The 12,619-nt window shown below is 37.8% G+C and overlaps 2 protein-coding genes across 3 annotated transcripts in view; one reads left to right on the top strand and one right to left on the bottom strand.

Moving 5' to 3' along the window:
* The window catches only part of NUP42 (nucleoporin 42), a 1,164,542-nt gene that overhangs the window by 864,756 nt on the left and 287,167 nt on the right, over positions 1-12,619 (bottom strand). The gene's annotated exons all lie outside the window — the stretch shown is intronic.
* The window catches only part of RAPGEF5 (Rap guanine nucleotide exchange factor 5), a 242,543-nt gene that overhangs the window by 86,316 nt on the left and 143,608 nt on the right, over positions 1-12,619 (top strand). For both annotated transcript variants that reach the window (XM_050783124.1, XM_050783125.1), the window contains exon 7: positions 3,770-3,818. In XM_050783124.1, the coding sequence (XP_050639081.1) occupies positions 3,770-3,818 (49 nt within the window). The remainder of the gene's footprint in view (positions 1-3,769; positions 3,819-12,619) is intronic.

Raw genomic sequence — 12,619 nt, 5'->3', positions numbered from 1 at the left:
GTATCTGACTACAAGTTGCTGCCCCAGACCTCACTTAAGATACCTTTCTGAAATATGTAAAATTTTGAATTCTGAAATACATCTAGTCCCAGGGGGTTTTGAAAAGGAGTTATGGATTATAGTAGGGAAGAGTTGTGATAGGAAAAGCCAAGCTAATAATTTACTGTTTCTGTCAGATTAAGAACAATGCATTTTTTTCTAATGACCTGGGCAGGGGTTTTGTATCCTCATTGAATAGAAACAATGGCCAGTATCAGAACATGGTTCTACATTTGGTATATTTCTCAAGCCTAACCTAACAGTGGCTCTATTTTGGGCATGATGAGAGGAACTCAGGTTTGCCAACAACACAGTTAGATTACAGTAGAAAAATCATCATTGTCCTATAAAAGACTCTTCAGCATAACAAATGACTCCAGAATCTAGAGATTTGAAACAACGTGTATTTATTATGTTAGTACTGGGTCTGTCCCACAGACCTTGGCAGGTGGATGAAAGGAGTACTCAGACACAGGTAAGCAGTGTAAGAGCACCTAGGTGACTGCCTGGCTCTACTGGCCAGAGAGTACCCCTGAGAAGCTGAAGCTGCTTGCTTTTATTCAGTACAGGCGCAATGCGGAAAACCTGGAGCCAACACAACCTGTAGGTAATTAACATTCATTGTTCCCCTTTCAGGGAACGTCAGGTGTACACAGATGATCAAAGGTCAATTCCTGGTCAGCATAAGTAAACAAGCTTGTTTAAGATAAATTCCCCCACAGTCCTTTGTACCTACTCCCTGCCCTCTGCCTCAGGGTTATAGAACAGCTGCCTTCACCTGTTCTCTGCCCCCGCCCCCCCGGGTTGTGCAGAACCTTCCGACCTTTCAGAAGGTTTGTGTCCTTTCCCTGTAGTTTTTCGCACCACTCTGACCGATCCCCCACATGTTAGGAGTTTGGAAGCACCTTAGCTAGGTAGTTCCCGCTCAGGGTGTCTCAGGAGGTTGTGGTCAGAATGTCAGCCAGAGCCTCAGTTATTTGAAGGCTCAACTGGCACTGGAGTATGACATTTCTTTTCCAATGCCAACAGGTCCCTTATTAGCACACGAAGAAAAGTGTAGTCCCTGTTTAAGTAATTGCTTAGAGTTTAAGGTTTTCAATTCAGTTTCATATAAACCTAACAATTATTTGCAAAGGCCAACTTTGAATCCTTCTAACATGTTCTGAAGACTTCTGCTGGGAGTAGCTTATGCCAAGGACATGCCTTCTCTGAGTTTTCATTGTCCTCCCTTGGGAAGTTTTTTCTCTCCCCTGGGTCCTTTCTGTATTTTCTCCTTCTGTCTTTGTATAAATAGGGTTGTCTCTTTAGCCACCTCTTGTGGGCTAATGAGTGTCAATTGCCCAGGATAATGTGAAGAAAAGGCAAACAGGTCTCTGCCTCAGTGGAGTTCCCAGCCAAAATATAGGCATTAGTCACACAACTTTAAATGATTGATTGATTGCTAGGTCATTTTAAAAAACAAAAAAGAACTGTGAAGATCCTATAGCAGCATAAAAGGGATCTTACCCAGTGTGTGCTCTGCTTGATCAGTACTTTTCCGTTTGTGTCTTGTAGGAAGACGAACCTATCTTTGGGTTTTATTTTGTTTTGTTTTGTTTTGCCAAAACCTTTTTCCCTCCTAGTGCAGAAACATGGAAGCTATCCTACATCCTACTTTGCATAAAATACTCGTATCCTCGCATGGCAGAGGTTCAGTGGATGTGGTGTAATACAGTACAGTAATCTCATTTATTTTATGTTAAAAAGCAGCCTAGGTTCTAAGTTGAACTGTGAAGTTCTTTGTGCCTTTCTCGCTGCCCATCTGTCACCCTCCCAGTGCCCTGGAAATGCTCCAGTTTTTGCTTGCTCATCTCATTCTTTCCTTTCTTTCTCTGTCAATTCTTTGAAAAGCTGTAGTGTTATACATTGGTGGGAATATAATCCTTTCCTTTTCTGAGCTGTTTCTATTTTGGGCATCATTTTCTAATTGGAAAAGGAAAAACTGAGAATCCCATAAAGGGATTTCAGGTGTGGAAAATTAAAAGAGGAAGCTGGAGATGACTGGTTTTGATCCTTTGTGAACAAATTAAGTGATCCACCTCGTGCATCATTTTCCATCTTTGCCTTCTCCCTGTGTGTGTGCCACAGTGGCGTTTTCCCTGGGAGGTCATAGAATCTGGAAACCAGTGACAAGACCCTTGTGAATGTTTATAATCTGCCTCTTTATCCCAACTCCAAATATTTGTGACACTGAATGAAGAAAATCCTAAAAAGGGCTGGTAATACTACAATAAACCTTACAAACAATTTAAAATATGTAAAATATGCAGTAATTGATATTTTTACTTTGATGCTTTTTAAATTTATTTGAGTATACATACCAGTACTTATAAAGGTTTTCTTGTGGTCATTCATCACTTCTGTCTGCCTCAGTACTCTTCCCGCTGAGTTCTTTAACTGTAAACTTTCCAACCGTGAGCATTTTCAGAGCTCAAACTCTTAAGGTTGGAGAAGAACTGATTGTCTTTTCACTGCTGTGTAATTTTCCTGAGAGAATCTTAAGGTGTCAAAGAATCAGCTAAATTAAGACTATGCGTTTTTGAATAGCTTTCACGTAGCCCATCAGGGAAAGCATGGCAATAAAGACCGTACATGGGACAGACTGCCTTCTGCAGGGGTGATAATGCCCTGGCCATTGACAAAGCAGTCCTCGGTGGAGTCTCAGGGTCTAGCATATTGCTACACTTGCCTTCCAGTAAATGAATGTAGATTACATTAATTTGAATAGCAAATCTGCAATTTAACCTTGAACTCCCTTGTTCTCACTTTAAAGTGTCATTACTGCAATATATTCAGCTGCCTGATACCCCCATCCCTCAGAAAAAACCCAACCATCACCAGTTCCAAACACCTGAACACACAAACTTCTGAGCTTGAGAGATTGTGTCCTGAAGAGGAGAGATCTTCCTCGTTATGGAATTTTTATTGATACCTTCATGTTATCTTTGAAAGTGACTGTGCTTATCTTTTTTGTCGCTGTTTCATGTTCTGCTTTGAAAATGTTTTCAAGGAAGGATTTAAGTGTTCGAAGTGGGAAAGATGAGAGTGAGATTAAGTGCTAAAAACTTTGGACAAGTAAGTAGGGTTTAAGACATTTAGGATTTTAAAGGTCATCTAGTCTATTCCCATTTCACCTGCCCTATGCATTGATGACGCTTGCTTTTATGTGGCATATTATCCAAAATGGTTGCTGTAAACCTGTCAGGCTTGCAGTGAACATTCATTATATTTGAGCAGAGGTCCAATTAAACCAGGATTACCTATATCAACTTTACTAGAATTTCTGTATAAACTAGCATCTTTGAGAGGTAAATAATATTTAATCTTTGTTATGGTATCATGTATATTTTAATAATTTAATTCATAATTGCATTATATCTGAATGTTATATAGTTTTTTTTTTTAGGTACTTCCCATCGTCACAGTGTAAATACCAGTGTTTTACAATATATACATTCTGGCAACTGTCTAACTTTTAAAAAAGTAATTCAATATGATTCTTCTAAAATTTCCTATGCAGAGGTTTTTCCACGTACTAAAAACAAGCAAAAATCAAAAAAGTGCTGGCAGCAAACTTCGGTTTAATTGCAACAGCTCTGAATTTGGGCTGCATATCTAAAAACAAAGTACTGCTTTTGATGGCTACATTTTTCTTCTTCTAATTTGATTTTTCCCCCTAATATTTTATTAGGTGCAGAGAGAGCTAGCAGCTGTGATTGCTTTGAAAGCAAGGAAGTCTGGTAAGTTGTCTTTTGTGGGGCTGGAGGAAGATTCTAATTCTTTGGGGGTATTTCACATATCATCTGGTAGTGTGCAGTTGAGTGTATCTCAGGAAGCTGTGGTGTAGAATGCAAAGAATTATCCCCATTTGTTTTTAAAAATCATTTGTTCTACCATCAGAATAGCACAGGATGTTATATGTAGTTTTTTAAGATAAAGTGTCACCGCTTTGCTCTAATCTATTTTTGATTTCAAGAAAAAATGAAATTTAAAGTTAAAAATATGTTTGTAGCCCATTGCAACCATATAAGGATCTAGGTACATGACAAAGTAAGCCAATCACCTTGTATTATGTATCTTAATGACAAAGGACAATGGATACTATAGAGGTGGTCTTTTTTATAAGGCTTTAAAAACTCAAAGTAGTTCCTTCTAAAAATAATTGAATTGCTTAATGACATTTCAAAGCAAACATTACTCCTAGGATTGATTGATAGGCCTGATTCCTCATACCTGTAGGATATAATCTGTGGAAGTAACATGTGGAAAGGAAAAGGGGGCTTTCAAATACATTTTAAAGGAGAAAAAACATAGTCTGCTAGAATTCAATATGAAATGGAGACTCACTGAAGTAGAAAAATGCTTGCTTAGATGGGAGGAATGTCAGTAGGAGGCATCCTTTGCTGTTCCTCCCTTCGGAGGGAGGAGGTCAGTGCTGAATGGAACGAAAATCAGAAGGGAGGTACTTCTTGGATAATGTTAAACTAGACTAAAACATTTCAGGCGGAAAGACTATGACAAAATAAAAGTGATGACCAAACTTGAAGAAATAAAATGGAATGGAAATGTCTCAGGAACACAAACTGTACATTTTATATCTTTCTTTTTCCAGTTAGAAACCCTAAGAATTTGATTTTTTCTTAGTTACTATTTGAACCAAACAGACCTTAGTGTGAATTAGCTTATTACATTCATGTTACTTTCTTTGTTGGTTTGGCGGATGTTGAGGACATAGAGACTAGAAGCTATAAAGGTAGTGGGGAGGAGGATGCAAGGAATAGCAATCTTGGGTATTGAACAGAGGGCAGCATGAATAGGGCTTCCCAGTGAACAGCATTATTTATATTTGCAGTGGTGGAGGCCAAGATAGAGAAAGGACATCAATAAAGTTTGCAGGAGGGAAATGCAAATCAAAATCACATTGAGATTTCTCCTATCCCAGCTAGAATGGCTATTATCAAAAACACAAAAAATAATAGATGCTGGCAAGAATGTGGTAAAAGGGAAACTCTCATACATTATTGGTAGGAATGTAAACTAGTACAGCCACTATGGGAAACAGTATGGAGGTTCTTCAAAAATGTAAAAATAGAACTACCATATGATTCAGCAATCCCATGGAAATGAGTATATCAAAGAGATATTTGCACTCCCGTATTTATTGCAGCACTATTCACAATAGGCAAGATGTCGAATCAACTTAAGTATGTATCAGCAGATAAATGGATAAAGAAAATGTGGCACATATACTCAATGAAATATTATTCAGCCATGAAAAAGAATAAAGCCTGTCGTTTGTAGTATCATGGATAAGCCTGGAGAACATTATGTTAAGTGAAATAAGCTAGGCACAGAAAGACAAATACTACATGTTTTCGCTCATATGTGGCAGCGAGAAAAGTTGATCTCATTGAGATGGAGAGTAGAATGATGGTTGCTAGAGGCTGGCAAGGGTAGGAGGGATGAAGAGTTGGTTAATGGGTACAAAAATACAGTTAGAGGAGTAAATTCTCTACTGTTCAATAGCACAGTATCGTGGCTATAGTTATCAAAAATGTATTGTATATTGCAAAATAACTAGAAAAGAAGGTTTGAAATGTTCTCAATACAAATGGTATATGTTTGAGATGATGGATATCCCAACTACCCTGATTTGATTATTACACAATATTTGCATGTATTAAAATATGTACCATATAAATATGTACAATTATTATTTATCAAAAAAGTAACTCTAAAAAAAGATTGTAGGAGGGATGGCCTAGAAATAAATTCTGCTGGAGCTGATCTTGATTCCTGGGTCATGATAAAGAGACAAGTGTATAGTCTGTACAAGTTGGGATGACAGTGTCTTGAAGGATAGGATTTGATTTTTAAAATTTTCAGAATAAAGTAGAGACGTAATCAAAAACTTACAGCACGTCATTGCCAGAGAAAGAGCAAGTAAATACAGTTAGGGAGGCTGGAGAAGGGGGTGGCTGATTTACACGGAGTGGGATGGGAAAGCCTCTGATTTGGAGATTTTTGAGCCAAGACCTAAAGTCAGTGAGAGAGAGAGCCCTGTGGCTATCCACAGAGCATTTGGACAGACACATTGCGTCAGATGGGTTTGAGAGATTGCAAGGAGGCAAGTGAATGAGGCTGAGAGAGGTAGCTTCGCAATGTCAGATGAAGAAGTTTCAACTTTCTGGAGGTGAAGGGAGATGAAGATGAGCAAGCAAGACCCATACATATTAGATTGCATAATGTCAGAGACTGGTGTGAAGTCAATTTTATTATGTTGTGATGTCACTGTATGAGATTAGCATGTCTGTTTCCCTTACTTATTTGATCAGTGGAGCTTGGAATGTGAATACAATTTTGACAACTTCTCAGGGACAGAGTAAAGTGATCTCACACACTTATACTATGATGGGGACATCAATTCATAGTTTTTCAGAAAAGCAGTTGTTCAGTATATTCCAGTAACTCTATAATCCAATAGGTTTATATGACTGGAAGTCTGGCTGTAAGACATAATCAGAGTTGCATGTGAAGATTAAGATCGAAGAATATCTGTTGCATTGCTTTTTTTTTTTTTTTTTTTTTTTAAACAAAGTAGTAACAATCCTTAATTCCCTATGATAAGGAAATAATAAAATTGATAGATCAGTGCACTGGAATATTAAACAGCTTTTAAAATGATATTTGGAAGAATTTATATAGTTATTTTTTCAGTGAAAAAGTTGTATACAATAGAATGTATTCTCTTTTTCATGATGAAAATAGCTTCGTTTATTTTTTCTTGCTATCATAGTAGAGCATACTCATTGAAAAAATCTTTTATAATACATGAATGTATGAAGAAGAAATTTAACAGTTATGTATCATTTCACCTATATAACCACTAATACTCTTGTTTTATTTATTTCCAAACATTTTTTAATTTTAATTTTAATTCTTTGTATTTTGGCTATTTCCATTTTTTTTTCTTTTTCCTTTTTTTGTTGTTGTTGTTTTTTGAGATGGAGTCTCGCTCTGTCACCTAGGCTGGAGTGCAGTCGCGCGATTTCGGCTCACTGCAACCTCTGCCTCCCAGGTTCAATTCTCCTGCTTCAGCCTCCCTAGTAGCTGGGACTGCAGGCATGTACCACCACACCGGGCTAATTTTTGTATTTTTAGTAGAGACAGGGTTTTGCCATGTTGGCCAGGTTGGTTTTGAACTCCTGACCTTAGGTGATCCACCCGCCTCTGTCTCCCAAACTGCTGGGATTATAGGTGTGAGCCACCGCACCTGGCCACCAAACTTTTTAAAATTAATATGCAGATATTATATATTATATATTAATATGCTGCTGATTTAATAAAAGGATCATCTTATGTATGCTCTTTTGCGATAACTGTAGATTTGCACACAATTGTAATAAATAATACAGACAGATCCAGAGTATCTTTTACGCAGGTTCCGCCAATGGTAACATTTTACAAAACTACAGTAAAGTATCACAACCAGGACATTAACATTTTCACCAACACAGAGATCCCTTATGTTGCTCCTTTATAGCTACACTGACTTTCCACTACCTCTATTCTCTTCTTAACTCCTGGCAGTGACTAATCTGTTCTCTATTTCTGTCATTTCAAAAATATTATATAAATAGAATCAGACAGTATGTAACCTGTTGAAATGGGCTCTTTTCACATGGCATGATTTTCTAAGCTTCATTCAGGTTGTTGAATATATCTATAGCTTTTTCCTTGTTTTTGTTTGTTTGTTTGTTTTGAGATAGGGTCTCACTCTATCTCCCAGGCTGCAGTGCAGTGGCACGATCTCGGCTCACCAAGGCTAAAGCAATCTCCCCACCTCAGTCTCCTGAGTGGCTGGGAATACACCACTACACCTGGCTAATTTTGTTTATTTTTTTGTAGAGACAAGGTCTCACTATGTTGCTCAGGCTGAGTACTTTCCTTTTTATTGCTGAATAGTGTTCCGTGGCATGAATGTGCCATGATACTTTTAACCATTTACCAATTGAAGGACATCTGGGTTTCTTTTTTTTTTTTTTTTTTTTTTTTTTTTTTTTGAGATGGAGTCTCGCTCTGACGCCCAGGCTGGAGTGCAGTGGCGCGATCTCAGCTCACTGCAAGCTCCACCTCCCGAGTTTACGCCATTCTCCTGCCTCAGCCTCCCGAGTAGCTGGGACTACAGGCGTCCGCCACCTCGCCCGGCTAAGTTTTTTCTTATTTTTTAGTAGAGACGGGGTTTCACCGTGTCAGCCAGGATGGTCTCGATCTCCTGACCTCGTGATCCGCCCGTCTCGGCCTCCCAAAGTGCTGGGATTACAGGCTTGAGCCACCGCGCCCGGCCGACATCTGGGTTTCTTCCAGTTGTTTTGCTATTTTGAATGAAGCTACTACAAATATTCCTGTATAGGTTTTTTTGTATGTGTGAGCCTGTCTTCATTTCTCTGGAATAAATGCCCAGAAGTACAATTGCTGGGTTCTATGGTTATATGTTTAGGTTTTTGAGAAACAGCTAAACTATCTTTCACAGTAGCTGTGCAATTTTTTACATTCTCACTGGCAATCTATAAGTGCTCCAAATTCTCTCAGATTCTCTGCATCCTTGCCAGTATTTGGTATCGTTATTATTATTATTATTATTTTTAATTTTAGCCATTCTGATAGGTGTGTAGTGATAATCTTGTCACAGTTTTTATTTGCATTTTCCTGATGGTTTGTAATGTTGATCTTCTCAAGTGCTTATTTGTCATCTGAATGTTGTTTTTGGTGAATTGTTTGTTGATGCCTTTTGCCCAATTTTTAATTGAATTGCTTGTTTTTTGATTTTTACTCTTGAGTTTTGAGAGTTCTTTATGTATTCTAGGTAGTAGTCCTTTGTTGATAAGGACTGGTTGGCAAATATTTTCTTCTAGTCTGTAACTTGATTTTTTCATCCTCTCAACAGAGTTTTTCACAGAGCAAAGGGTTTTAATTTTGATAAAGTCCAATTTATTTATTTTAATGGATTTTTTAGTGCTTTGGGGTTAAATCAAAGAACTATTTGCCTAGCTCTAGAGTCCAAATATTTTCTGTGCCTTTTCTTCCCCTAAAAGTTTTATGTTTTACATTTAAGTCCATGATCACTTTTGAGTTAGTTTTGATATAAGGTATGAGACTTAGGTCAAGTTTCTCTTTTTTTTTTTGGTGTATGAATGTTCAGTCACCTCAGCACCATTTGCTGGAAAGACCATCTTTCCTCCAATTGCTTATGCACCTTTGTCAAAAGTCACGTGGGCATATTTGTATGGGAGTATTTCTGAGATCTTTGTTCTGTTCCATTGAACAGATTCCATTGGTATCCACCAATACTACAGCATTGATTGCCATAGCTATATGTAAAATGCATTTTTATAGGATTAATATTATTGTTATTATTTTCGAGACAGGGTCTCGCTCTGTTGCCTAGGCTGGAGTGCAGTGGCACAATCACAGCTCACAGCTCACAGCAGCTTTGACCTCCCAGGCTCAAGTAGTCTTCCTACTTCAGCTTCCTGAGTAGCTGGGGCTACAGGCAGGCATGTGCCACTACATGTGCCTAATTTTTAAAAATTTTTTTATTTCTGGTAGACAGGGGTTTTGCTATGTTGTTCAGGCTGGTCTTAAACTCCTGAGCTCAAGGTGCATGGTGATCCTCTCACCTTGGCTTCCTGCACGCAGCCTAATTTTTATATCAGCAATATAAGTTTATATGTTTTTATTAATTGTATATACTAGCAGTTTATTTACTTCTTGGTTGTACATTTAGGTTTTTAGTTTTTTTTTTTTTTTTCCATTGTAAATAATAATGGAAGAACCTGAACATATATTTTTGTACATATCTCTGTTCCCTTTTCCAATTATTTCCTTATAATAAATTACTAAAGGTGGAATAGCTAGGTGTGGACAGTATTAAGGTTTTGTTTTTCACATTTAGGACTTTAAGTCCTCTGGAATTAATTTTATGTATATGGCATGATGTGGAAATCAAAATGTTTTCCTTATGTTAAGCCAGCATTCACTGAATTCTTTATTAGCATTCATTGAATTCTTTGCTCACTAATCTATAATGCTCACTCCATTGTATACACAGTTTATATACGTGCTATGCTTAGATTTATTTCTGGTCTCTGTGTTCCACTGATCTATTTACCTTTCCTTGTGCTTACACAATCCTGTTTTTATTACCAATGCTTTATAATAAGACTTTAGGGGAGAGTGGGGGCATTGGATGGGTAAGACAAGTCTCCTCTTACTTTTCTTGTTCTCCCCTATAGGGATTTTTTAAATGTGTATTCACCTTATAGATTATTACATAAATCTGACATTTTTGAGATAATGTGTTTCTATTCAATGAATATAGGATATCTTTCACTGTACAAGTCTTTGACATTTTTATTTGATATATTTTTAGGTACCTTGTAGTTTTGATTACTATTGTAAATGAACTGTTCTTTCTAATACCTTTTTTTTAATTGGTCCTAAACTCTGCCTTGTGTGATGGTTCCTCAGTGTTTTTCTTTAATGAAATTTTTTTGATGGACTTTGTTTTTTAGAGCAGTTTTAGGTTTATAGCAAAATTGAATACGAAGTGCAGAGAGTTGCTCTATACCTCCTGCCCCACACATGTACAGTCTCTCCACTATGAGCATCCCACTCCGGTTTAGAATGTATGTTTCTTACAATCACTGAACCTCCATTGACATGTAGTTATCACCCAAAGTCCATAGTTTAGGGTTCACTCTTGATGTTGTACATTCTACGGGTTTGCAGAAACGTATAATGACATGTATCCACCATTATAGTGTCTTACAGAGTAGTTTTACTGCCCTAAAAATCCTGTGTGCTCCACTTATTCAACTCTATCTTCCCCTAACCCTCTACAGCCATTAATCTTTTTTAATTTTAATTTTAACTTTTTTTTTTTTTTTTTTGAGACGGAGTCTCGCTCTGTAGCCCAGGCTGGAGTGCAGTGGCCGGATCTCAGCTCACTGCAAGCTCCGCCTCCCGGGTTCACGCCATTCTCCGGCCTCAGCCTCCCGAGTAGCTGGGACTACAGGCGCCTGCCACCTCGCCCGGCTAGTTTTTTGTATTTCTTAGTAGAGACGGGGTTTCACCGTGTTAGCCAGGATGGTCTCGATCTCCTGACCTCGTGATCCGCCCGTCTCGGCCTCCCAAAGTGCTGGGATTACAGGCTTGAGCCACCGCGCCCGGCCAATTTTAACTTATTTTTTAAGATGGAGCTTTTGCTCTTGTTGCCCGGGCTGGAGTGAGTGCAGTGGCGTGATCTCGGCTCACTGCAACCTCTACCTTCCGATTTCAAGCAATTCTCCTGCTTCAACCTCCCGAGTAGCTGGGATTACAAGTGCCTCCCACCATGCCCGGGTAATTTTTGTATTTTTACTAGAGACGGAGTTTCACCATGTTGGGCCAGGCGTGGTGGCTCACGCCTGTAATCCCAGCACTTTGGGAGGCCGAGGTGGGTGGATCATGAGGTCAGGAGTTGAGACAACCATTAATCTTTTTACTCTCTCCATAGTTTTGTCTTTTCCATAATGTCATATGGTTGGAATAGTATAATACGTAGCCTTTTCACACTGGCCTCTTTTGCTTAGTAATATGCATTTAAGGTTCTTCAGTCTTTTCATGGTTTCAGAGCTCATTGGTTTTTAGTGCTGCATAATATTCTATTGTCTAGATGAACCAGTTTATCCGTTTACTTATGTAAGACATCTTAGTTGTTTTCAAGTTTTGGCAATTATGAATAAAGCTTCTATAAACATCTATATGCAGATTTTTGTGTGATTGTAAATTTCATCTCTTTTGGGTAAATACCGAGGAGTTTGATTGCTAGATCGTGTGTTAAGAGTATGTTAAATTTTATTAGAAACTACCAAGTTGTCTTCCAAAATGGCTATATTATTTTGCATTCTTACCAGCATAATTGAGAGGTCCCCTTGCTCCACATCCTCACCAGCGTTTGATGTGGTCAGTGTTCTGGATTTTGGCTATTCTAATAGGCCATTTTAATAGATGTGTAGTGATAGCTCGTTGTTTTCATTCCCAATTCCCTAATGACATATGATGTTGAGCATCTTTTCATGTACTTACTGTATATCTTCCTCACTGAGGTAGGTATTCAGGTCTTTTGTTCATTTTCTTAATTGGTATGTTTATTTTCTTATTGTTGAGTTTGAGTTCTTTGTATATTTTGGATAATAGTTCTTTATCAGATATATGTTTTGTAAAATATTTTCTCTCTGTAGCTTTCCTTCTTACTCTCTTAAGTGTCTCTGCAAAACAGGAATGTTTTTATTTTAATGAAATCCAACTTATCAAGTTTTTCTCTCATGGATCATGCCTTTGGTGTTATATCTACGTCATCACCAAATCTAAAGTCATCTAGATTTTCTCCTATGTTATATAGTCTAGGAGTTTTATAATTTCGCATTTTACATGGAGGTCTGGGGCCTATTGTGAATTCATTTTCAAAGGTGTAATGTCTATATCTAGATTCTATTCT

Source organism: Macaca thibetana, chromosome 3 (assembly GCF_024542745.1).
Source record: "Macaca thibetana thibetana isolate TM-01 chromosome 3, ASM2454274v1, whole genome shotgun sequence".
Lineage (NCBI taxonomy): Eukaryota > Metazoa > Chordata > Mammalia > Primates > Cercopithecidae > Macaca > Macaca thibetana.
Note: the sequence above shows the minus strand (reverse complement) of the source record. Positions and strands in the feature narration are given on the sequence as shown.